General features: G+C 55.1%; 1 protein-coding gene across 1 annotated transcript in view; it reads left to right on the forward strand.

The window, feature by feature from the left end:
* Positions 1 to 23,146, forward strand: part of FCGBP (Fc gamma binding protein) — a 40,137-nt gene that overhangs the window by 10,689 nt on the left and 6,302 nt on the right. The window contains exons 5-17 of the mRNA XM_078438433.2: positions 864 to 1,468; positions 3,655 to 4,222; positions 8,016 to 8,608; positions 10,880 to 11,471; positions 11,612 to 11,811; positions 13,181 to 13,322; positions 14,546 to 14,883; positions 15,898 to 16,471; positions 16,832 to 17,448; positions 17,886 to 18,429; positions 19,454 to 20,025; positions 20,346 to 20,919; positions 21,868 to 22,067. Of these exons, the coding sequence (XP_078294559.2) occupies positions 864 to 1,468; positions 3,655 to 4,222; positions 8,016 to 8,608; positions 10,880 to 11,471; positions 11,612 to 11,811; positions 13,181 to 13,322; positions 14,546 to 14,883; positions 15,898 to 16,471; positions 16,832 to 17,448; positions 17,886 to 18,429; positions 19,454 to 20,025; positions 20,346 to 20,919; positions 21,868 to 22,067 (6,119 nt within the window). The remainder of the gene's footprint in view (positions 1 to 863; positions 1,469 to 3,654; positions 4,223 to 8,015; positions 8,609 to 10,879; positions 11,472 to 11,611; positions 11,812 to 13,180; positions 13,323 to 14,545; positions 14,884 to 15,897; positions 16,472 to 16,831; positions 17,449 to 17,885; positions 18,430 to 19,453; positions 20,026 to 20,345; positions 20,920 to 21,867; positions 22,068 to 23,146) is intronic.

Genomic DNA, 23,146 nt, shown 5'->3' on the forward strand with positions numbered 1-23,146 from the left:
TAGGTTAACTTATTTACCCCTCACCACCCTGTGAGGTTGGTGCTATTATCATCTCATTTTACTGATGGGCAAACTGAGGCAGGGAGCGAATGGAGTCATTGGTCCACAATCACACAGCTTAGGAAGGGAAGACTGGGATTTGAACCCAGGCTATCCGGGCTCCAGCAGCTTTCTCTTAACCACATGCTGCACTGCCTTCGGAGGAAAGGCCAGTACAGGCATCAGAAACAGCCAGCCAGTGCAAAGGCCCTGAGGTGGGAGAGTGAAGACCTGTGAGGAAGCCTCTGTGGCTGGGACAGAGTGAGCCAAAGGGAGAGGGAGAGGAGATGAGGAGGGAGGTGATGGGTGTGGGTGATGGGGAGCTTCATGGGCCACCAGGAGGGTTCTAGCCTTCCCCCTGAGATGGCACCACAAGGGGGCTCTGAGCAGGAGAGGGGCGTCACAGGCATTCACAGGGTCCCTCTGGCTGTCTGTGAGGAGCAGCCTGTGGGGGTAGCATGGGGGCCGGGGGAGACCAGAAGAAGGTTGCTTGGAAGGGACTGGACCAGGGTGGGGGGTGGTGAGAGAAGGGGGCAGATTCCAGATAGATTTTTGAATATGGAGCTCACAGGACTTCCTGACAGATTGGTTGTCTGTGAATGAAGAGGGAAAGGAGTCAACTGTGTCTCTGAGGTTTGGGGTCCCAGCACCTGGAGGGATGGAAGTGCCACGCGGAGCTCTGGGGAAGGAGCAGAATGTGGGGAGGGAAGTCCCGTAGAGCGCTTTGGGCAGGGCGCCCCGCCAGGAAACGGAGCCGCCAATGCATCAATGCAACACCCTTGCGCTGGCCTGACGCATCCTCCCCCGTCTCCGTCTCCCCGCAGCCCTGTCCTGTCCCCCCAACAGCCGCTATGAGCGGTGCGGCCCCGCCTGCCCGGCCACCTGCAACTCCGAGGCGACGCCGTCCAACTGCTCCGGGCGCCCGTGCGTGGAGGGCTGCGTGTGCCTCCCGGGCTTCGTGGCCAGCGGTGGCGGCTGCGTAGCGGCCTCCTCATGCGGCTGCATCTTCCAGGGCCGCCCGCTCGCCCCGGGCCAGCAGATATGGGCCGACGAGCTGTGCCGGCGGCGCTGCACTTGCGACGGCGCCACCCAGCAGGTGCGCTGCAGCGACACACAGGGCTGCCCGGCGGGCGAGCGCTGCCGCGTCCAGGACGGCCTCCTGGGTTGCTACCCCGACCGCTTCGGGAGCTGCCAGGCGTCCGGGGACCCGCACTACGTGAGCTTCGACGGCCGGCGCTTCGACTTCATGGGCACCTGCACCTACCTGCTGGCCGGTTCGTGCAGCCAGGCCGCGGGGCTGCCCGCCTTCCGGGTGCTGGTGGAAAACGAGCACCGGGGCAGCCAGACCGTGAGCTACACGCGTGCCGTGCGCGTGGAGGCCCGCGGAGTGAAGGTGGCGGTGCGCCGGGAGTACCCGGGGAAAGTGCTGGTGAGCGACGCGGGTCGGGGTGGTTGGGAGGCGGGCAGGAAATCCCCCTTCAGGAGTGGGGCTCTGAACCCCCGGTAGGGCTGGGGATCTGTTAAAAGGTCCTGTGGCCAGTGGTTAAGTCCTGGGCCCCCGAGCCAGGCGGTGCTGCCTCTCCTTGGCTGTGTGACTGTGTCTCCAAATGACTGTCTCCAGGTTTTGTCTTAGTTTTGTCTTCTGTCAGCGTGTCCACCATGCAGCAGAAGTCAAGAACCAGTGATTTTCTCTTTAAAAAAAAAAAAAAAGAAGATAAAAGTCCAGAGGTGGGGTTGTAAGATTCACAACTCTAGTAAATAGTCATTGAACAGTTTTAGACAGTGGCCTGTGCCCTGGAGAGGAGGATGAATTGGAAATGGATGGAAAACTGAAAGAAATTTCCATGTGGCAGGCACCACCCCTAAACCCTTTACAGGCCTTAAGTCGTAGTCCTCAGAACGGCCTTGCATTAAAGGAAGTTTTGCCCATAAAGCCGAGTGTTTGGCATAGAGAAACTTCTGGATAAACAAATGATTGATATTTATGTTCCCACCTCTCTGAGTCTGGAATAATAATAGCCAATATATGACATTACTCCTAGGTGTTAAATGCTTGACATATAGTAACTCATTGAATCTCTACAACTCTGTGAAATAGTTAGATGAGAAAACTGAGGCATGGAAAGGCTAAGTCATCTATTCAAGGTCACACAGCTAATGAGTCACAGAGCCACAATTTGTAGCCAGGCTGTTTGGCTCCAGAGACCATACTCTTAACCACTACATCCTACTGCTGCTCTTGAGGAAAGGGATGGAACAGATAGGGACAGAAGTAGATGAAAGAGTACTCCAGGCAGAAGGAACAGTGAGTGCAAAGGCCCTGAGGCAGGAACAAACATGAGGGGTAGAGGAACAGCCTGGAGGTCCGTGGGGCTGGAATGGGGGCAGGGGGATGATGTAGGGGACAGCTGCGATAGAGGTCTTGATTTAAAACAAAACCTGAAGGACAAGGAAGAGTGAAGGGTGGTGGTTCCGAGGAGGAGGGAGCAGCAGGTGCAAAGGTTGAGGCTGGACGGATTTTGAAGACTCAGGAGAACAGCGTGGAGCCAGTGTGGCTGCACCGGAGAGCGAGGCTGGAGAGACGGGGCAGAGAGGGTGGTAGGAGATGAGGTCAGAAAAGTGGGAACAAGCAGGGCCTGGTGGGAGAGGGGTTCTGTTTTAAGTGGAGACGTAAAGGGTGATGGGGAGGCAACCAGGCAGAGAATGGGGACGGGGAAGAGGGTAGGAATGTCGCAAGGAGAAGGTACAGCAAAGGCCCTGAAGCTGGGCTGAGCTTGCTGACTTCAGGAGGTCAAAATGGCTTCGTGGCTGGCGTCGCAGGCCTGGGGAATGGGGCAGTACTGGAGAAGAGATTGGAGAGTAGTGAGGCTCAGGTCACCTGGGGCCTTTTAAGCCACCATAAGGGATTTGGATCAAAGCTAACACCTAACAGATGAAGTAGCGTTGGCCAAGGAAAGAGTACTGGGGGGGTATCTAGGAGGAGGCAAGTGCAAAGGCCATGAGGTGACAGCGCACTCGATGTGTTCAGGGAGACAGCAAGGAGGCTGAGTGCGCAATGTGGTAGGTGATGCGGGTACAAAGGTGGATAGAGCCAAGGTTAAACGAGACCTTGTAGGGAAGGGGCTTGGATTTGCGCCGTCCTGAAGGCTGCAGGACACGCAGCCAGGAGCAAAGTGGTCAGTGATGTTCTCGGCCAAGCGAAAAGACCCTGAAGTTGGACTAAATTGAGACAAGTGGAGGAATAGCAAGAAAGCCAGTGTGCCTGGAACATACTGAGCAGGACGGAGGGAGGGAGTAGGAGGCAGGAAGATCAGGGAGGTAATGAGGAGACAGATGCTGTAGGCTCTGAAGGCCTGTAGGCTCTGAAGGCCTCTGAAGGCTCTGAAGGCCAAATCGGATTTGGATTTGAGCCGATAGTTGAAGGTCGAAGAGAGGTAGATGGTGTGCCAGACAGAGGGATAGCAAGTGCAAGGGCCCTGAGGTGGAACGAAGCAGAACGTGCTCAAGAGAACAGCAAGGAGTTGAGAATATTTGGAGCCAAGTGAAGTAAAGTGAAGGGTGGGACACAGAACCATGAATACCCTGACCCCGTGGACCTCCTTCATCTCCACCCAGGTGGATGGCGTCCTTCAGTACTTGCCCTTCCAGGCCGCAGATGGCCAGGTGCAGGTGTTCCGCCAGGGCCAAGATGCCGTTGTGCGCACAGACTTTGGCCTGACTGTCACCTACAACTGGAACAACCGTGTGATTGCCAAGGTTCCCGGCAGCTATGCTGGGGCCCTTTGCGGGCTCTGCGGGAACTTCAACGGGAACCCAGGTGATGATCTGGCCCTGCGCGGTGGAGGCCAAGCTGCCAACGCGCTGGCCTTCGGGAACAGCTGGCAGGAGGAGACGAGGCCAGGCTGTGGGGCAACCGAGCCGGGTGACTGTCCCAAGCTGGACTCCCTAGTGGCCCAGCAGCTGCAGAGCAAGAAGGAGTGTGGGATCCTTGCCGACCCTGAGGGGCCCTTCCGGGAGTGCCACAGCAAGCTGGACCCACAGGACACTGTGCGTGACTGCGTCTATGACCGCTGCCTGCTGCCAGGCCAGTCTGGGCCATTGTGTGATGCACTGGCCACGTATGCTGCTGCATGCCAGGCTGCTGGGGCCACCGTGCACCCCTGGAGGAGTGAGGAACTTTGCCGTGAGTACCAGGAGTGACAACTGGGGGGGCTCAGCCTTGTAAAGAGTATTGGGGGGTCTCTAGGATACCTATAGATAGGATGATCTATAAGTATCATTAATTCACGTAACTCTGACAAAAGTATTATGAGGTGGGGACTGTGGTGATACCCATTTAACAGATGAGGAAATAGGGGCTTAGAAAGAGTTAGTTACATGCCCAGGATCACGTACAGCTAGAAAGGCACAGTTGCAGTAAATATTTGTAAGATGACCAAAAATATCTGGTGGCCTTGCATCTAATTCCCATATGGCAGCTGTCATTCAGAGATGAGTAGCAATGCTGCCTTTAGAAGAAGCCTGGTTCTGGTCCCCTCTCCAGTTTTTCTTGGTCACCATCTGGCCTACTTCACTCATTTACAGTATCTGCCTGGATGGTACACATCACATCATCTGTTGAAATACACATGATAAATACATGAATGTTACATCATTTCTTTTTCTCCTTCAACTTATAATCATTCATTCATTCATTCATTCATTCAACAAATATTTGTTGAACACCTACTATATTCCGGGCACTGAAGATATAATGGGGGAGAAAACAGGAAAAAAATTCTTGCTTTCCCAAAGTGACCATCTAATGGTTTTTAGTTCCAGCAGAATATAACCTAATGTAATATACTTATATACATGGAAGTCTCTTTTAAAAAAAAATGTCTTATTAATTTTGAGAGAGAGTGTGTGCATGTGCATGAGTGGGGGGTGGGTAGAGAAAGAGAGAGAGAGAGAGTCCCAAGCAGGCTTAGGGCTGTCAGCATAGAGTCCGACATGGGGCTCAATCTCATGAACCAAGAGATCCTAACCTAAGCCAAAATCAAGAGTTGGATGCTTAACCAACTGAGCCACTCAGGTGCCCCAGAAAGTCTCTTTTTATTTTTTTTTAATGTTACTTTTGAGAGAGAGAAAGAGAAAGAGTGAGAGCAGGGGAAGGGCAGAGAGAGGGAGACCCAGAATCCAAAGCAGGCTCCAGGCTCTGAGCTGTCAGCACAGAGCCTGATGTGGGACTTGAACCCACAAACCGTGAGATCATGACCTGAGCCAAAGTCAGATGCTTAACTGACTGAGCCACCCACGTGCTCCAGAAAGTCTCTTTTTAAATCATTGCATGGGTTAGTTTTTGCTGTGTAACAAACATCCCCAAAGCTAAAAGTGGATTACAACAAATATTTATTATTTCTCATGAGTCTGTGGGCTGGGCTATTCTCCTAATCTGGGCCAGCATGGTTTATCACTGCAGTCCTACTGACAGTTCTATGGGGGCTGGAGGGTCTACAATGGCCTGATTTTACACAGCTGGCAGTTGTTAGGCTGGTTGGTTTGGGGGACCTCATCCAGGACGGCTTACCCCTGCTCCACTTGGTTTTATCTTCCAGCCAGCGAGCACAGGCTTCTTCACACAGTGGTCTCAGTGTTCCAAAGAACAGCGAGAGTGGACAAGCCCCAGTAGGCAAGCACACTTCAGGCCTCTGCTTGGCGTCACATTTGCTGTTATCCCATTGGCCAAAACCAGCACCATGGCCAAGCCAAGAAGAAGGGGCGGCTGTCATCAGTCTGTCCCAATCCCCATCATACTTCTCTGCCACAAACATACACACGTGTGAACGACATTTCATTATTTTTAGAAATTCTTAAGACCATCAGACTCTAAGTGTTAAAAAAAAAAGATAGAATGAGTTATCATTGCAAATATCATTAGTACACAACTAATAAAACATATAAAACACTAATGTATTAATGTCTATATAAATATATTAAAACATATAAAAATATTAAACATAAAAAACAGAATGTATTGGAAAGGCATCTCTTAGTGAGATGGATTCAGCTTTCCACCCAATAGTTCCCTTTATTTTTTTATTTTGCTGAAATATTTTATTTATTTTTATTTTTGTATTTTAAAAATCCTAAGATTTTATTTTTTAATAAATGGAAAGACGTCACATGTTCATGGATTGGAAGATTTAAAAAAAATTCTAAGATTTTATTTTTAAGCAATCTCTACACTCAGTGTGGAGTTCAAACTTAAAACACTGAGACCAAGAGTCCCATGCTCTACCAACTGAGCCAGCCAGGCACCACTTGCTGAAATATTTTAAAGCAAATTCTAGACATACGAATTTTCCCATAAATACTTCAGTAAACATCTGCAACAGATAGCACTTTTTAAGAAACACGCCACAATGCTGTTATTACCAGTAATGAAAATAACACTAATTCCTTAACATCATCTAAAATTCAGCCTAGGTTCAAATTTCCCCAATTGTCTAAATAAAAACAAAAAAAAGTGTGGGTTTTTTTTTCAGTTTATTTGAATCTGGATCGATACACACTGCATTGGGTTGGTTTTTCTTACGTGATTTAAAAAAATTTTTTTTTCTAATGTTTATTTTTGAGAGAGAGACAGAGACAGAGCATGAGTGGGGTTTGGGTTTGGGGGCCAGAGCCCAATGTGGGGCTCGAACCCATGAGATCATGACCTGAACCAAAGTCAGACACTCAGCTGCCTGTCCCACCCAAGTGCCCCTTTCTTAAATCATTTGTATCCTATAATAGCTCTTTTCCATTTTCTGCCTACATAATATTATGAAGTTTTTCAAATGTATAGGAAGATTGAAAGAATTTTGCAGTGAATACTCATACACTTACTAGCTAGATTCTATAGTCGACCATTTTACCGTACTTGATTTATCATATATCTGTCCCTCTATCCATTTTGTTTGTACCATTTATCTATTGGGGGGGAAAAAAAGTCATTTGTCCTGCAGAATTTCCTATTTTCTGAATTTGGCTAGTTGCTTCTTTGTAGTGTTATTTAACTTGTCCCTCTATTCCCTGATTCTCTTATAAGCTGGTTATGAGATGTAGAACAGTGCTCCAATAGAACTTTGGTGATGATGGAAGTATTCTGTCCCTGAGCTGTCCTGTATGGTTGCCACCAGTCATGTATTGAGCACTTGAACTGGGGCTAGTGTGACCAAGGAACTGAATGTTTTGTTTTGTTTTGTTTTGTTTTTAATTTTAGAGAGAGAAAGAGAGCTTGTGAACAAGCTTGGGAGAGAGGGAGAGAGAGAGAGAGGGAGAGACAGAGAGGGAGATCCCGATGCCAGGGTCAATTCCACAACCCTGGGATCATGACCTGAGCCGAAATCAAGAGTAGGACGCTCAACTTACTGAGGCACCCAGTTGCCCCAATCTTCTATTTTTTAAATTTTAATTAACTTACACTTAAATGGCCACAAGTGACTATCATAACAACACAGAGGCTTTATTTGGCTCAGTTTTAGTTTTTTTTATTTTGTTTCAAGGAAACCACCTGTCTTATAATTTGGAGTGACTGGAGTTTGGAGATAGGACTAGGAATTATTATTCTTTTCCTCTTCACAACACGGGCCAAATATTTTAATTTGCTACTACTATATCTCTACTAGAGAAGGAAGAAGTCAAAACCACTGCATTCACGAGTACATTGCATAGATTAAACACACACTGTACCTGCACGTATGTGTTTAAAATATGTCATTGAAGACATTACAGATAACCACAAACCACAGTTAATTTGGAGTTGAATCTTATTTATCAGGACCAGGTTAATTGTGATATCATCTGCCCCCCCAGGAAGATCATATCATAGATTATACAGAGGGTTCCTTGCAGCTGGCCGGCTTACGTGTGAGCGCGGGAGCATGCGTGTGCCTGCGTGTGTGTCCCCAGGGAGCAGGGACCCTGGATGCTCACGGCTGCTCTCCCCACAGCTCTGAGCTGCCCGCCCCACAGCCACTACGAGGCATGTTCCCGTGGCTGCCCGCTGTCCTGCGGAGACCTCCCAGTGCCTGGGGGCTGCGGCTCCGACTGCCACGAAGGCTGTGTGTGTGATGAGGGCTTCGCACTCAGTGGTGAGTCCTGCGTGCCCCTGCCCTCGTGTGGCTGCATATACCAGGGCGCCTACCACCCGCCAGGCCAGACCTTCCACCCCGGCCCAGGGTGTGATTCCCTGTGCCGCTGCCAGGAGGGCGGCCTGGTGACCTGTGAGCCCTCCACCTGTGGCCCACATGAGGCCTGCCAGCCGTCCGGTGGCATTCTGGGCTGCGTGGCCGTGGGCTCTGCCACCTGCCAAGCATCGGGAGACCCCCATTACACCACCTTCGACGGCCGCCGCTTTGACTTCATGGGCACCTGCGTGTACGTGCTGGCTCGGACCTGCGGGACCCGGCCGGGCCTGGAGTCGTTTGCCGTCCTGCAGGAGAATGTGGCCTGGGGCAATGGGAGAGTCAGCGTGACCAGGGTGATCACTGTCCAGGTGGCTAACTTCACCCTACGGCTGGAGCAAAATCAGTGGAAGGTCACGGTAAGAGCAGGGGCGGATCATGAAGGGGAGGGGTCCTGGGGTAGAGGGCGCTGGGTGGGTGGGACATGGGCAGCACTTGGTCCAGGGGCGGCGCTCACATCTGGGAGTGGATGTGGAAGGCACAGGGTTCCCGAGGAGAGGAGGTGCCGGTCAGAGCCCTGAGTGGGAAGCCAAGGAGCGAGGAGGCTTTGGGGACCTGGGACCTGCTCCCACGTGGCTCAGTTTTACCCTCTGTCTGCTCCTTAGTCTCTCCTCTCCCTGCCTCTGACTGTCCCCTCTGAGCATCTCTCCCACCCTCTCTTCCCTTCCCCTGCACCTTCTCTGTTCCTGCCCTAGCCACCTCCCTGGTATCCTGGCCAGCGACATGATGCAATCAGAGGCTGGGCAAGTTCAGGGATGGGAAAGGTTCAAGGACACAGGACAATCTGGGGGTGACCCCCTCACCCCTCGCCGACCACCACAACAACAGTAACAGTAGCTACGGTTTTTACTCGGCTGATCCCTGACTTTGTTGGCCGCTGAACACTTCACATCCACGGTGTCATTTCGTCCTTGCTGCCAGAAGTACCATGATTTGCTTTATTCTTTAGAAGGGGAGGTCCCATCATTGGCCCAAAGTCCACCAGCAAAGACACAACTTGAATCCAGGACAGCATGCCAGGAGACTGCACGCTGGACCGTGGGCACACCATGGTGCTTCTCTGACTGAGAAGCACTTGGTCTCCTATGGAAGCTGGAGGGATTCCACGCCCCACCCCCACCCCCGCCGCCCCAGAGATCTCACTAAAAGGCAGGCACATGACCCTTGTGCTCATGCAGTATGGGCAATGAGGATGCTGAAAAATAGCTGACTTTTTCAGGTGCCCGTATGCACTGGCCGTGCATTAGATGCTTTAATCGAGTCCCTGAGGTAGCACAGGCTCCTAGGATAGCACCTGACATATAGTTGGCTGTGAATACACATGAGTGGTTGGTGTTATTTGCATCTCACTGAATCCCCCAGCTTCTCCTTGAGGTGGAAACTATTATTATACCCGCTTTACAGATGAGAAAACTGAGGCACAGAATAGGTCACTTGTCCTTAACTGCTCCCTGTCCCTGCTTGGGAAGTATGGCAGGTGACTATGTTTTGGGGAGCCTCAGACAGGATTGTGTCTTCTGCCTTCTCCTCTGGTTCCTTATACTTCCAAAAGAATCCGATGCTCATCATGTCTGTATTAAGGAAGGATGAGCAAGCATGTTAATCAGGGGTGGATTTATGAGGTTTTGTTGGTGCCCAGCAGCCTTCAGTTAAAACCACTGGTTCTTGGCTCGGGGGTCTGATGTTCATTTCCCATTAGCCTAATGTTCCACCCACTGATGCTTAAAGCAAAAAGCCTCAGCACCCACTTACTTGTCAAAATAAAATCTTCCGACCGTAGCTCGTCACAGTAGCAGATGCTCCCAGAGCACCCATTCTGTGCCAGAATTTGTAAAGTACAAATATCAATTTATCTAATCCCCACAGCAACCCTCTGGACCCCACTCTGTAGATAAGGAAGCAGAAACCCAGCGAGGGGTCCTCACCTGCACAAAGTTACAGAAAGAGTAAAGGGCAGAGCTGTGTTGGAACCCAGGCCAGTGGCTCTGGAGTCCATCGCTGCGTTCTTGATCAGTAAGTGGTGAATTTAGGGGTAGCTGGTGAGCATGTTACTCCTTCGAGACCTGTACGAGCTTCCCCTGTGGCTGCTGTAACAAGTGACCACAAGCACGGTGGCTTAGAACAACGGAAATGTGTTTTCTCACTGTTGTGGAGGCCCGAAGTCCAAATTCAAGGTATTGGCAAGGCTCTAGAGGAGGATCCTTCCTTGCCTCTTCCGGCTTCTGGAGGTCCCAGGTGCTCCTTGGCTCACAGCCACCTTCCCTGTCTTTGTCTCCACGTGGCCTCTCCTCTCTATCTCCTCTTCTGGTTCTTATCATTACATAAGGAAACTCGTCACTGGACGTAGGGCCCACCCTAATCCAGGATGATCCTGAGATCATGACCCTAAGTACATCTGCAAAGACTCTTAGTCCAAATGAGGTCATATTCAGGGCTTCTGGGGGGGCATATCCTTTGGAGACCACCACTCCACCCACTACAAAGACTCGACCATGCTCCCCATTTTACAAATATGGAAACTAAGGCCCAGAGAGGTGAGGTCACACGGATCTCCAGTGTCAGGCAGGGGCTCGACGAGGGTCTGCCCTCTCAGAGTGTGCCCCTGACGCGTGGACTATCCCGCCTCCCAGGTGAACGGTGTGGACATGAGGTTTCCCGTGACGCTGGCCCAGGGCCGGGTCCGTGCCTTCCAGCACGGCTCGGACGCTGTGATCGAGACCGACTTTGGCCTGCGTGTGGCCTACGACCTCGTATACAACGTGCGGGTCACCATCCCAGGCAACTACTACCGGCAGCTGTGTGGCCTGTGTGGGGACTACAATGGTGACCCCAAGGATGACTTCCGGAAGCCAGACGGCTCACAGGCAGGCAACCCCACCGAGTTCGGCAACTCATGGGAGGAGGCGGTGCCAGGCTCTCCCTGCCTGCCGCCACCCACCTGCAAGCCCGGCGGGGACTGTAACTCGGACCTGGAGTGTAGACCTGAGCTGCAGGAGAAGTACCAGCAGGAGAAGTTCTGTGGGCTCCTCACCAGCCCCACTGGGCCGCTGGCCGCCTGCCACAAGCTGGTCGATCCCCAGGGTCCCTTGCAAGACTGCGTCTTTGACCTCTGCTTGGGCGGTGGGAACGAGAGCATTCTCTGCAGCAACATCCATGCCTACGTGAGTGCTTGCCAGGCGGCCGGAGGCCACGTTGAGTCCTGGAGGACCGAATCGTTCTGTCGTGAGTAGAGGGCAGAGAAGGGAAGAACAAGGGGCAGAGGGTGGGGAGACTGAGGCACAGAAGGGGCAGGACACTGGGCCCTGCAGCCCCTCCCTCAGAGCCCCTGGGAGGGAGCTCTGACCAGTACCCCCTCTTTGCAGCGATGAAGTGCCCCCCCAACAGCCATTATGAGCTCTGCGCAGATACCTGCTCCCTGAGCTGCTCGGCACTCAGCGCCTCCCCACTGTGCCCGGAGAGCTGTGCCGAGGGCTGCCAATGTGACTCCGGCTTCCTCAGTAACGGCCAGGCCTGCGTGCCCATCCAGCAATGCGGCTGCTACCAAAACGGCATCTACTACGAGGTAGGAAGCCGGTCATTGTGGTCAGAGCCCAGGGCCTCACGCTGGACCCCCTCCCACGGCCCGTCGCTCCACAGCCTGTCCACTCGGCCTCCTGAATGTCTCTCCCACCTGTCCCCTCCCCCCATCATGGCCCCACCGTGGTCCAGTTTGTCATCTCCCACATGTTCCCTCCATGCCCTCACTTTTGCTCCCTCTGGGTCACCTCCCTGATGGCAGTGGGAAGACCTTTCTCAAAACAGCCATGGGTCCTGCAACTTTAAACCATCCCCTGGCTCCCCGGGTCTAGACTGTCTCTGTGACACAGTAGATAACTCCGTCTGCTTCCCTCTCCAACCCTCACCCGGTTACTCTTTCTTTGACTTGACTGTGTGTGCGTCTGTCTGTGTCCCTCAGAAGACCGCGAGCTCTGTGAGGGCAGGGCCCCTCTCTGCTGCTCTCCTCAAACAAATGATAGTGATGATAAAAGCAAATAGGTAGATGGTGCTTCCTACATGCCGGTTACTGCTTTCAGTGCCAAATCCACAGCATATGTGCATTACACGTACATATGAACTTTTTACTTATTAGGAAAATTTTCAAACATGCAAACGTTAAGAGAACAGTGTAACTCTCCATGTACCCCTCACTCAGCTTTAGCGATAACCACATTTTCCTGATCTTGTTTTGTCTCTTATCCCCGTTTCCTCTCTAATCTGGATTATTTAAAGGAATTCCCAGGGCACCAGCGTGGCTCAGTTGGTTGAGCATCTGACTCTTGATTTCAGCCCCGGTCAGGATCTCAGGGTTGTGGTATTGAGCCCTGCGTCAGGCTCCGTGCTGAGCATGCGGCCTGCTTGAGATTCTCGCTATTTTTCCCTCTGCCCCACTCCCCTGCTCACACACTCTCTCTCTCTCAAAGTAAAAAAAAATAATAATAATAAAGGAACTCCCTTTTCATTTCCCCTGTACCTTATATGTATTAACCAAGTTATACTACCATAGTTAGGTGCTATGATTATCGACTGCTTACAGATGAAGAAACTGAGGCATAAAAGGTTAAGCAATTTACACAGTGATACAATTTGGAAATAGCAGAATGAGGCTTCAGACCCAGGCAATTTGCTCCAGGGCCTTTGCTCTTAATTCATGTTACACCGTTTCTCATATACAGCAGACATTAAGTGGATATTTTGGAAAAACGAGTGAGTGAGTGAGTGAGTGAGTGAATGAATGAATTGGACCCCAAGGCCATGTGGTGCCCTAGTTGCACAGACAAGGGGCCACTCTGCTGAAAGATGTTCCCTTGATGTCCTCTGGACCCTCTGTCCCCGGGACACTGGAGATACCAGTTCAGCTCCCACCCTGATGGCCGTGTCCTCTGTCCTCACAGCCGAACCAGGTGGTCCTCATCGACAGGTGCCAGCAACAGTGTGTGTGCCACGCCGGAAAAGGCCTGGAATGCCAGGCCCACAGCTGCAAGCCAGGGCAGGTGTGCGAGCCCGCAGGAGGTGTCCTGAGCTGCGTCACCAAAGGTGCTGGGCTGGGGCTGGGAACAGAGGATGGGGACTCTGGAGCAGCGGGAGGTGTGAACCTAGATTTTCACAGTGGGTGGCACAAAGGACTAAGGATTGAGGTCTCCAATCTGGGGCCCCCAGGGCTGGGATTCCCAGGGCTAGGGGCACAGGCCCTCCAGGCTGGGAGGTGGAGTTCTACCTTATGGTAGAATGCAGGCTTTGGGGACCCTCAGGGCTAGGTTCCCTAGGGCAGATGTCAGAGACCCTTGGCATAAGGCAAGGACAGGCAAACTTTTTCCCTAAAGGGACAGATGGTAAATATTTGAACTTGCAGGCCTTATAGTCTCAGTCATAACTACTCAACTCTGCCACTGTGGCATGAAATCAGTCGTAGGCTATGTAAGTGAGGGGGTGGGGCTCCAATAAAACCCTCTGGTATTTATAAAAACAGGCAGCTGGCTATGCCATAGTTTACTGACCACTGGTATGCAGGATTAGGCTCAGGGCTTCTAACACCATCTCCCCTTCACGGTAGGGGAAATCAGGACCCCCAGGGACAGAGACAGAAAGCATAGTCCTGAGGTCTCAGGTAGAGACCCCATGAAGGCTGGGGTCTTAGATACAGGACCCCCCTCCAGAAGAGGATCGGGATTTATAGGGAAACAATCTCAGACATGGGCCCCCCCCCGATTAAGTCTAAGTCACAGAGCTGCCCCCCCAGGACTGGTTTCTTAGGGTGAAGGACAGAGAATAACTCCTTATAAATAGATAAAAGAATGGGGCCTCCAGAACTGAGACCCTTGGTGCCACTGGACAGGATAATAGGGACCCAGGTCTTGAACATGGAAAACTCTGGGGCTGTGGATGCCCTCATGGATGCCCTCGGGGCTGGCATCACAGATACTGGGACCCCTGGGGCTGGGTTCTGATGTAGGGACCCAGAGTTTAGGTCTTGGCAGTCAGGTACTCGGGGCGTGGGTCTCAGACAGCAAACTGCAGGGCCTTGGCCTTGGATGTGGGAGCCTTTGATGGGGTCTTAGACACAGTCCACCACAGGACCTGGATTTCAAACATGGGGGACCCCCAGGGCTTGGTCTCAGATGGGAAGCCCCTGGTGTCTGTCCTCACCTTCAGGAGCCCTTAGCCCCGGGGCAGAATCCCTGGGGCAGACCGGGGCTGAGGCTGGGGAGCAGCCGGCCTGTGCTGGGCAGCCCCACAAGTTCCTCTCTCCCTGTCTCCAGACCCGTGTCACGGTGTGACCTGTCGGCCACAGGAGACGTGCCAGGAGAAGGATGGGCAGGGTGTGTGTGTACCCAACTACGAGGCCACGTGCTGGCTGTGGGGCGACCCGCACTACCACTCCTTCGATGGCTGGGACTTCGACTTCCAGGGCACCTGCGACTATGTGCTGGCGGCCGCCGGCTGCCCAGGGGTCAGCGCCCAGGGCCTGACCCCCTTCACCGTCACTACCAAGAATGAGAACCGGGGCAACCCTGCTGTGTCCTTTGTGAGGCTCGTCACCGTGTCTGCCCTCAGCGTCAACATCTCCATCCACAAAGGCGAGATCGGCAAAGTCCGGGTAAGTCCTGCAGGATGGTCTCTTGAGCCCCCTAGTTGGGGAGAGGGGTCCTGCCAGCCACAGTTAGGAGCTGAAGGCTCTCTCTTCACCTAGGCCTGAAAGAAAAGGACAGCAAAAAGCAACAATAACAGCCGCAAACATCACCTCTCTGTGGGGTATTAAAGGAGTCTAGCCCTTTGCTAAGGGTTTTGATGTAGGACTTCAGCATTAGCCTTTTTAGAGACCTAGGCTGGAATCCAGTCTCTCCCTATGAGCCGTGTGATGTTGGGCAAGTGACTTTTCCTGGTGGTCCTCAGTTTCCTCACCTGTGACAGGGGGATCCAATGGCACATGATAAGTGCTCAGCTGACGGTCTGACCCGGGTGAGAGGCCATGAATGTTTGTGAGGGAATAAGGGAGCGGCCCAGAGCCTCCAACGTGGAGTGAAATTCAAGGAGATGAGGGAGAGAGGGGAGGCGGTGGGGGGAGACGGGCCACGCTTCTTGCCCATGGCAATGGAATTGGAGATTAACGGCAGTTCACAGGGAGAGAGAGAGGTATGGAACAGGGTAGGCGCTCAATGAATGAGGGTGAGTGTGCCGAAGAGATGTCCAGACACTCGGAGATGCACAGGAAAGAGAAAACGTACACACACAGAGATGCAGAGAGAGTCAGTGCACGTGTGAGAGAGACACAGAGAGGGAAGGGAGACCCAGAGAGAACAAGAGATACAGAGTAAGAAAGAAACTCAGAGAAAGAGAGATCCAGAAAGAGAAATAGGTGTAGATGTAGAGAGAGTGAGAGACAACAGAGAGAGAGGAAGGGAGGGAGATGGAGATAGGGAGACCCAGAAAAGGCAGCAGAGCAGGGTTTTAGCAACGCCCACAACGTCAAGTGACCTACACCCGTGGCTCGTGAGGAAGGCCTTGGCAGCTCCCAGCCACGGCGCCGTGAGGGAGGGAGGCAGGGGGCCAGAGCTGGAGCCTCCCCGCCTCCAGTGGGCTCTGTTTGCCTCCTTCCCCCCTCAACCCCCAGGTGAACGGTGTGCTGACAGCGCTGCCTCTCTCTGTGGCCGAAGGACGGCTCTCAGTGACCCAGGGCGCGTCGAAAGCGGTGCTGGCAGCCGACTTCGGGCTTCGGGTCACCTATGACTGGGACTGGCGAGTGGAGGTGACGCTGCCTAGTAGCTATCACGGCGCCGTGTGTGGGCTCTGCGGGAACATGGACCGCAACCCCAGCAACGACCGGGTCTTCCCGAATGGCACCGTGGCCCCCTCCATACCGGTCTGGGGCGGCAGCTGGCGAGCTCCAGGCTGGGACCCGCTGTGCTGGGATGAGTGTCAGGGGCCCTGTCCAACGTGCTCTGGGGACCAGCTGGAGGAGTACAAGGGCCCTGGCTTCTGTGGGCCCCTGGCCCCTGGCGCGGGAGGCCCCTTTGCTGCCTGCCATGCCCAAGTGGCTCCTGACAGCTTCTTCAAGGGCTGCATTCTGGATGTCTGTCTAGGCGGTGGGGCCCATGACATCCTCTGCCAGGCCCTGGCCGCCTATGCTGCTGCCTGCCAGGCCGCCGGGATCGTCATTAAGGACTGGAGGGAGCAGGCCGGCTGTGGTGAGTGTCCGGGGGAGCAGAGCAGGAGCTGAGGGGGGAGGGGGTCCCAGTCTTTCTGGATCTTTGTGTCTGTTTCTCTCTGTCTGTTTTTGCCTCTCAGTCTCTTGGCGCTTATCTCTGTGTCTCCCTTTGATTGTCTCTCTGTCTCTCCGTTTCTCATGCCGTCTCTCCTGGTCTCCGTTCGAGTCTTCCTCTGTGTCCCTCTCTCTGTCTGTCGGTGCCTCTTGCTGCTTCTCTCAGTCCCTCCGTCTGTCCCTCTTTGTCTCTCTCTGCCTCTGTCTCCTCCCCTTCCTCTGACCCCACCCCCCGACAGCATTTTCTCTCTTTCTCTCCCTCCCACTCCTCCATCCACTCCTATAGAGATGTCCTGCCCCGAGAACAGCCACTACGAGCTCTGTGGCCCACCCTGCCCAGCCAGCTGCCCGTCCCCCGCGCCCCCCACGACCCCAACGCCATGTGAGGGCCCCTGTGCCGAAGGCTGCCAGTGTGATCCGGGCTTCGTGTTGAGTGCTGACCGTTGCGTTCCCCTGGACGGTGGCTGTGGCTGCTGGGCCAATGGCACCTACCACGAAGCTGGCAGTGAGTTCTGGGCCGATGCCACCTGCTCCCAGAGGTGCCACTGCGGGCCTGGGGATGGCTCATTGGTCTGCAAGGCTGCCAAGTGTGGGCCGGGTGAAGAATGTGCCCTGCTGCCCTCTGGCCAGCACGGCTGCCACCCTGTCAGCACAGCTCAGTGTCAGGCCTGGGGTGACCCCCATTACATCACCCTGGATGGGCACCGATTCGACTTCCAAGGCACCTGCGAGTACCTGCTGAGTGCGCCTTGCTCTGCACCACCCAAGGGTGTCGAGAACTTCACGGTCACCGTAGTCAATGAGCACCGGGGCAGCCAGGCCGTCAGCTACACTCGCAGCGTCACCCTGCACATGTACAACCACAGACTGACCCTCAGTGCCCGCTGGCCCCGACAGCTGCAGGTGAGGGGTCTGGGGCCAGAGACGAGTCCTGGGGTTGTCTGGGACAGTTAGGGGTCTGCCAGTCCCCTGATTACCTTTCACAGGTTAGTGGGACGTGATGGGGGGAGGGGGTTCAGAGTATAGGCCTTGGAGCAGCAGGTCTTCCCCATTTAAACTAATAAAGTTAGTTTATTCTTTTAGTTTAACCTTAGTTTACTCCACTATAAAATGGGTCTAATAATAGTACCTGCCTCAGAGGGTCCTGTGAGGAGGCAGTGGCGTCGTGTCTATAGAGGCTCCTCCTCCTACTACTACCATCCTTATTATCACACAGTGTAGATCACATGCTCAGGGTTCCACCCCATTCCCCACCCCCCCCCCACCCCCCGTAGGTAGTGGAGTCAAAATTCGAACCTGTGCCCGCGCCGTTCACCCCCACCCCTACCCGGTACCCACAGGTGGACGGCGAGCTCGTAGCACTGCCCTATCAGCTGGACTCGCGCCTGCGCGCTTACCTGAGTGGCGCCGACGTGGTGGTGACCGCCGCCACCGGGCTCTCTCTGGCTTTCGACGGGAAAAGCTTCGTGCGCCTGCGCGTGCCGGCGGCGTACGCGGGCGCCCTTTGTGGCCTGTGCGGGAACTACAACCGGGACCCAGCCGACGAACTGCAGGCGGTGGGCGGGAACCCCGCAGGCTGGCAGGTGGGCGGCGCGGAGGGCTGCGGGGAGTGCGTCCCCGGGCCGTGCCCGCCTCAGTGCACGCCCGAGCAGCAGGAGCCCTTCGGCGGCCCGGACGCTTGCGGCGTGATCTCGGCCCCCGACGGCCCGTTGGCGCCCTGCCACCGCCTCTTGCCACCGGAGCACTACTTCAAGGCCTGCTTGCTGGATGCCTGCCAAGCCCAGGGCCATCCGGGAGGCCTCTGCCCTGCCGTGGAGGCCTACGTGGCAGCCTGCCAGGCCGCGGGGGCCACGCTCGGCGAGTGGAGGCGGCCGGATTTCTGTCGTGAGTACGGATCCACGCGTGGTCCACACAGTGGGCGTCTTCCCGCCTGCCCTCTTCACACGGCTCTTAGACAAGAGTCTTCTCCTCCGTGGGTCCTGTCAAAAGTACACCGTGGCATTTACCCACGGAAATGCACCAGGTCACATACTGCAATGGCAGACACTCAGGCACACCTGGTCAGAAACCCTAGGTGCTGGATCCTCTCCGGGATTCGTGTGCTCAGATATCCTAGTCAGATAGACTGGGGTGGTTGACCCTGTCACAGACAGCTATTCAGCGAGGTGCCCTTGGTCAGAGAGACCTAGAGAGTTACACCTGGTCAGATGCACCTACCCTGTTTCAAACACTGAAATCCACAAGGTCAGACAGAATTGGTCTGATAACCTCAGCCAGGGACCCTTCCGGTTAGAGACACTCGGGCAGATACTCCCAGGTAGAATCGTGACCCTGACAGAGCCCCAGGTAGATATCCACAGGCTCACGGTCAGAGAGTCCAGGGCAATTCCCCCCTCAGGCACATTTGGTCAGATTTATCCTGTCAGCTTCACCCAATCAGATATACGTGGTCAGAGTCCCACTGACACCAACCTTGTCCGAGACACTCCATCAGAGGCTCCAGGCCAGACATCCACAGTCAGGTGTATTCACACCAGAGATACGGGATACATTTGGTCCCGCAGCCCGGTCAGAGCCACCCCCCAAGATACCCACACGTTTGGTTCCAATCCCGCATATCTTGGTCGGATGTAGGTGGTCAAATTCACTTCATCTATAGAAATTTTTGATCAGGCCGACCCACGACGTGGTCAGAGAGACTTGGTCTCCACGTCCCCACACCGAATACCCCAGTTAGATGTACTGGATCAGACACTCTGCTCAGATCCCTGGATGGATTCGCTCATGAAATATTCTCAGGCAGAACATGCAGATTCCCCTGGGCCGGTTCTCCCACTCTGTCACCCTCCCCCCCCCCCCCGGGGCCCTCCCTCTGCCCTCCCGGCTCATTCCCCTTTTGTCCCCACAGCCCTCCAGTGCCCTCCCCACAGCCACTACAAGCTCTGCGGTGACTCCTGCCCCGTGAGCTGCCCAAGCCTCTCTGTGCCCGACGGCTGCGTGCACACCTGCCGGGAGGGCTGTGTCTGTGATGCCGGCTTCGTGCTCAGTGGTGACACCTGTGTGCCTGTGGGCCAGTGCGGATGCCTCCACGAGGGCCGCTACTACCCTCTGGGCGAGTCCTTCTACCCAGGCCCTGAGTGTGAGCGGCGCTGCGAGTGCAGGCCGGGTGGCCAAGTCACTTGCCAGCAGGGCGCGGCCTGCGGACCCTACGAGGAGTGCCGAGTGGAGGACGGTGTCCAGGCCTGTCACCCTACAGGCTGTGGCCGCTGCCTGGCCAACGGTGGCATCCACTATGTCACCCTTGATGGGCGTGTTTATGACCTGCACGGCTCCTGCTCCTACATCTTGGCCCAAGTCTGCCGCCCACAGCCTGGGGACGAGGACTTTGTCATTGTGCTTGAGAAGAACGCGGCTGGAGATCCCCAACAGCTGGTGGTTACTGTGGCTGGCCAGGTGGTGGTACTGGCACGGGGGCTGAGGGTAAGTAAGCGGACGTGGCCTTACCCTGGGGGTCTGAAGGGGACGTGGCCCCACTCTGGGGGGGGGGCGGGGAGGCAGGTTCTGAGTGGGACAGGGCCCACCCTGAGGGCTTGAGGGAGATATGACCCCAGTCCAAGGGGACTAAGGGTGACACAGATCTGGAGGTCTGAAGGTGACACAGTCCCACCCTTGGGCAGTCCAAGGACATGGTACAACCCCAAAGGGCCTGAGAGGGACATAGCTCCATGCCAGGAGTCTGAGGGGTCTGTCTCACCTGTGGTACTGTGAGTCCCTGACCCCCCCGTGGCCTTTCCACCCAGGTCACCGTGGATGGCGAGGCTGTGGCCCTGCCTGTGGCTGTAGGTCGTGTGCGGGTGACCGCTGAGGGCCGGAACATGGTTCTGCAGACAACCAAGGGACTGCGGCTTCTCTTTGACGGCGATGCCCATGTCCTCATATCTATCCCCAGCCCCTTCCATGGCCGGCTCTGTGGCCTCTGTGGGAACTTCAACGGCAACTGGAGCGACGACTTTGTCCTGCCCAGTGGCGCCGTGGCCCCCAGCGTGGACGCCTTTGGAGCCGGGTGGCGGGCGCCCAGCTCCTCCCAGGGCTGTGGCGAGGGCTGTGGGCCGGGCGGCTGCCCCGTGTGCTCAGCGGAGGAGACGGCGCCCTATGAGAATATCCAGGCCTGCGGTCGGGTCCGGGACCCCCAGGGCCCTTTCGCGGGCTGCCACGCAGTGCTGAACCCCTCTGAGTACTTCCGCCAGTGCGTGTACGACCTGTGTGTCCACAAGGGCAACACCACCTTCCTCTGCCGCAGCCTGGCCGCTTACATGGCGGACTGCCAGGCGTCCGGTGGGGCCGTGAAACCCTGGAGGACAGACAGCTTCTGCCGTAAGTGTCCAGGGGAGCCCCTCGGAAGACTCCAGACCAGGCTCAGGGACTCCTCCTGACCTGCTCCTGTCCTGTCTGCCTCTCAGGAGCAGTGCCTCCCTCTTGAAGCATGCCCCTCCCACACCCCCCGCCCCCAGCTTCTCCCACAGCACTCCCTGTCTGCTCCCCCCCTGCCCCTCTGACTCTTTCTCAGGCTCCCTGCAGGGGCCCACGCTCCTGAAACCACAGACAGAGCTCTTTCTCAGGACTCATCCTGAACCCTTTCTGTGGGGCCCTGGGAGGGGTGGTCAGACAGACCAGGAGCTCACATAATACAGCCTGAGTCTGTGACTCACCTGGGCCCCCCAGGATGGGGGTACATTTCCTTCAAACTCCCAGGGCAGGGCTGTGTCTCCTTCATTCTCCGCAGGACAGCACCCATATCGGGGGCCGTCATCCACCCCTGTGGCCTTAGATTTGTCCTCAGTGCTGACAGGGGACACTGTCTTCGGCCCTGACCTCGCTCCTGACTGCCAGCCTCGGGGGTCCAGTGGTTTCCTGGACACTTTCCCCTGGGTGTCCTTCGGGTCCCTCACACCTGCTGTGTTCCCATATGACATCAGCATCTCACCCCAAACCTGACCCTCCGATTCTCTGACCCCAAGTCTGCATCTCCGGACAGCCGCACCATCCATCGATTGCTCAGGCAGAGCCCAGGGGGGTCCTCACAACTCCCTGTTTTGGCCTCATCCGGGCCCTGACCTTTCTGTCCACGCCTCCGCCTGCAGCCCTGATCACACACTGCACTGGGACTATCTTTTCCACTGATATGAGCTCCATGGGGCAGGGCATGAGACTGTCTTCATAGCTGGTGTCCCCAGCATGCCAGCCCAGATCCGGTATGTGGGATGCCAAGGGCAGGGCCCGACACCCACAGGCCTGACCCCGCCCTCTCTCCTCCCTCCGCAGCGCTCCAGTGCCCTGCCCACAGCCACTACTCCACCTGCACGCGCTCCTGCCAGGGCTCCTGTGCCGCTCTCTCCGGCCTCACGGGCTGCACCAGCCGCTGCTTTGAGGGCTGCGAGTGTGACGACCGCTTCCTGCTCTCGCAGGGCACCTGCGTCCCCGTGCAGGACTGCGGCTGCACCCATGACGGCCACTACTTGCCGGTGAGCCCGGGCTGGAGGTGGGCAGGGAGGGTAGAGGAGCCCGAGGGAGACTCAGAGCTTCTCTGCCGACCCCCTCAAGGAGGGGACAGAGAAGCCACCTCCATTTCCCAGTGGGGTGACTCAATGCTGGTAAAGTGTCTTAGTTTCCTGAGGCTGCTGAGACAAAGGTCCGCAAGCAACCTTGGTGGCTTCAAACCAGGGAAATTTTCTCTCTCACAGTTCTGGAGGCCAGCGTCAGAAATCAGGGTCAGTGGGGCAAAATCGAGGTGCGGGCAGGACAGCACTCCCTCCAGAGGCCCCAGGAGAGAATCCACTCCTTTCCTCCCCCCATTTTTGGTGGCTGCAGGCCTTTCTTGTCTTGTGGCCACCTGACCCCAATTTCTGCCTCTGTGTCCCATTTCCCTTCCTCCTTGCCTCCTTGTGTGTGTCACAAAACCTCCCTCTTATAAGGATACATGTGATTGCATTTAAGGCCCACCCAGATAACCCAGGGCAGTCTGTTCATCTCAAGATCCTTAATTTCTCACATCTGCAAACACCCCTTTTTTCACGTAAGGTAACATCGACTGGTCCCAGGAATTGAAACCTGTTATATTTGGGGGGCTGTTACCCCGCCTCCTACAGTCCCCTCATCTGAGCCTTTCTTCATCTAGAACACGGGGTTAATCATCATCCATGCACCATGGGTATCTGAGGATCCGGTGTCATTGTGCCTGAAAGGTCCCTGCCGGGCACCGGGCCTCAGCCTCCACCTTCATCATACGGTACAAATGCCAGCAACATACACATGGTGCAGCAGGTAGTGAGGCTGGCAATCGTTTCATGATAGAAGTTGAAAATTTGATTAATTTTTGTGCTTGATGTTTTCTGAGCTCTTGCTGTGCGCCAAGTTTGTAACAGATATTAATTCATTGAATGATCCTTTTTTTTTAATATTTATTTTTGAGAACAGAGAGAGCAAGCACAAGCAGGGGAAGGGCAGAGGCATTGGGGGGTGGGGTGGGGTGGGCAGAGGATCCGAAGCAGGCTCTGCGCTCACAGTACAGAGCCCAATGCGGGGCTCAAACCCACAAACCGTG

Source organism: Panthera onca, chromosome E2 (assembly GCF_046562875.1).
Source record: "Panthera onca isolate mPanOnc1 chromosome E2, mPanOnc1 haplotype 2, whole genome shotgun sequence".
NCBI classification, from domain to species: domain Eukaryota; kingdom Metazoa; phylum Chordata; class Mammalia; order Carnivora; family Felidae; genus Panthera; species Panthera onca.